This window comes from Bison bison, unplaced genomic scaffold (genome assembly GCF_000754665.1).
Source record: "Bison bison bison isolate TAMUID 2011002044 unplaced genomic scaffold, Bison_UMD1.0 scf7180017848248, whole genome shotgun sequence".
Classification (NCBI taxonomy): Eukaryota; Metazoa; Chordata; class Mammalia; order Artiodactyla; family Bovidae; genus Bison; species Bison bison.
In genome coordinates this window covers 20,525-21,480 of record NW_011478821.1, presented here as the reverse complement: position 1 = coordinate 21,480, position 956 = coordinate 20,525, and the positions used below count along the sequence as shown (strand labels likewise).

General features: G+C 40.7%; 1 protein-coding gene across 1 annotated transcript in view; it reads right to left on the bottom strand.

The window, feature by feature from the left end:
* Positions 1 to 33: 33 nt before the first annotated feature.
* Positions 34 to 956, bottom strand: part of LOC104992026 (protein WWC2-like) — an 11,132-nt gene continuing 10,209 nt past the window's right edge. Inside the window, exons 2-3 of the mRNA XM_010844741.1 lie at positions 808 to 937; positions 34 to 518 (exon numbers count right to left, since the gene is read on the bottom strand). Coding sequence (XP_010843043.1) covers positions 315 to 518; positions 808 to 937 — 334 coding nt within the window. The 3' untranslated portion in view covers positions 34 to 314. The remainder of the gene's footprint in view (positions 519 to 807; positions 938 to 956) is intronic.

The window sequence follows — 956 nt, the reverse complement described above, 5'->3', positions numbered from 1 at the left end:
TCATGACGGTAGTTATAGGAGGTGAGAAAATGGGGTGACAGCAAGACTCTTATGATACACTTTTAAAATTACTTTGGTTATTAAATGATATAAATGTGTCACCCCTTACTGTAGCCTGAATTGTGTCCTGTAAAAAGATGCTTCAGTCCTAACCCCCAGAACCTAGGAATACGTGCTTATTTGGAAGGAAAAGTCTGCAGATGAAATCGAACTAAGATGAGAACAGGTTCTAATCCAATGATTGGCGTCCTTATAAGAAGAAAAAATTTATATGCAGAGATGTGATCACAAAGGCAGAGACTAGAGCGATGCATCTATAAGCTGAGGAGCACCAAGGACTGCCAGCAGCCCCCAGAGGCTGGAAGAGGCAAGGAAGGACCTCCCCCAAAGCCTTCAGACAGACCGTGGCCCTGCCGCACCTTGACATCAGACTTTCGTCCTCCAGACTCGGAGAGAATAAACTCCTGTTGTTCTAAGCCACCTGGTATGTGGTTCTTTGTCATGGCAACCCTAGGAAACTAACATGCACATTTTAAAAAAAAACGTATATATACGTACACACACATATATAGAAGATATCAAATATACATATATTGTACAAACATGTATGTGTTTAAAATTTGCATGATTATATAATAACGATATAATATAAATACGTATATATTTTTTTAGTGTTTAAATAAAGGAAAGTTAGATAACCCTGGCATTATGAACATGTTTAAAAAAGGGAAATAAATAAATAAAGGAACGACACGCAGGAGGGCAGAGAGACAGATGCGGGCTCTGAAGAGCTCCCCGGCCTCTTACTTGCATCAGGTCCCGCCTTTCCTTCTCGCCCGTGTAAATGGCTTTCTTGATGGTCCTGAGCTCGCTCATTATAGCCTGTGCCTCATCCAGTTTGTAGTTGGTGTGAGCATTAGACATCTTGCGATCAATCCTGGTTCAAAAAGAAATAA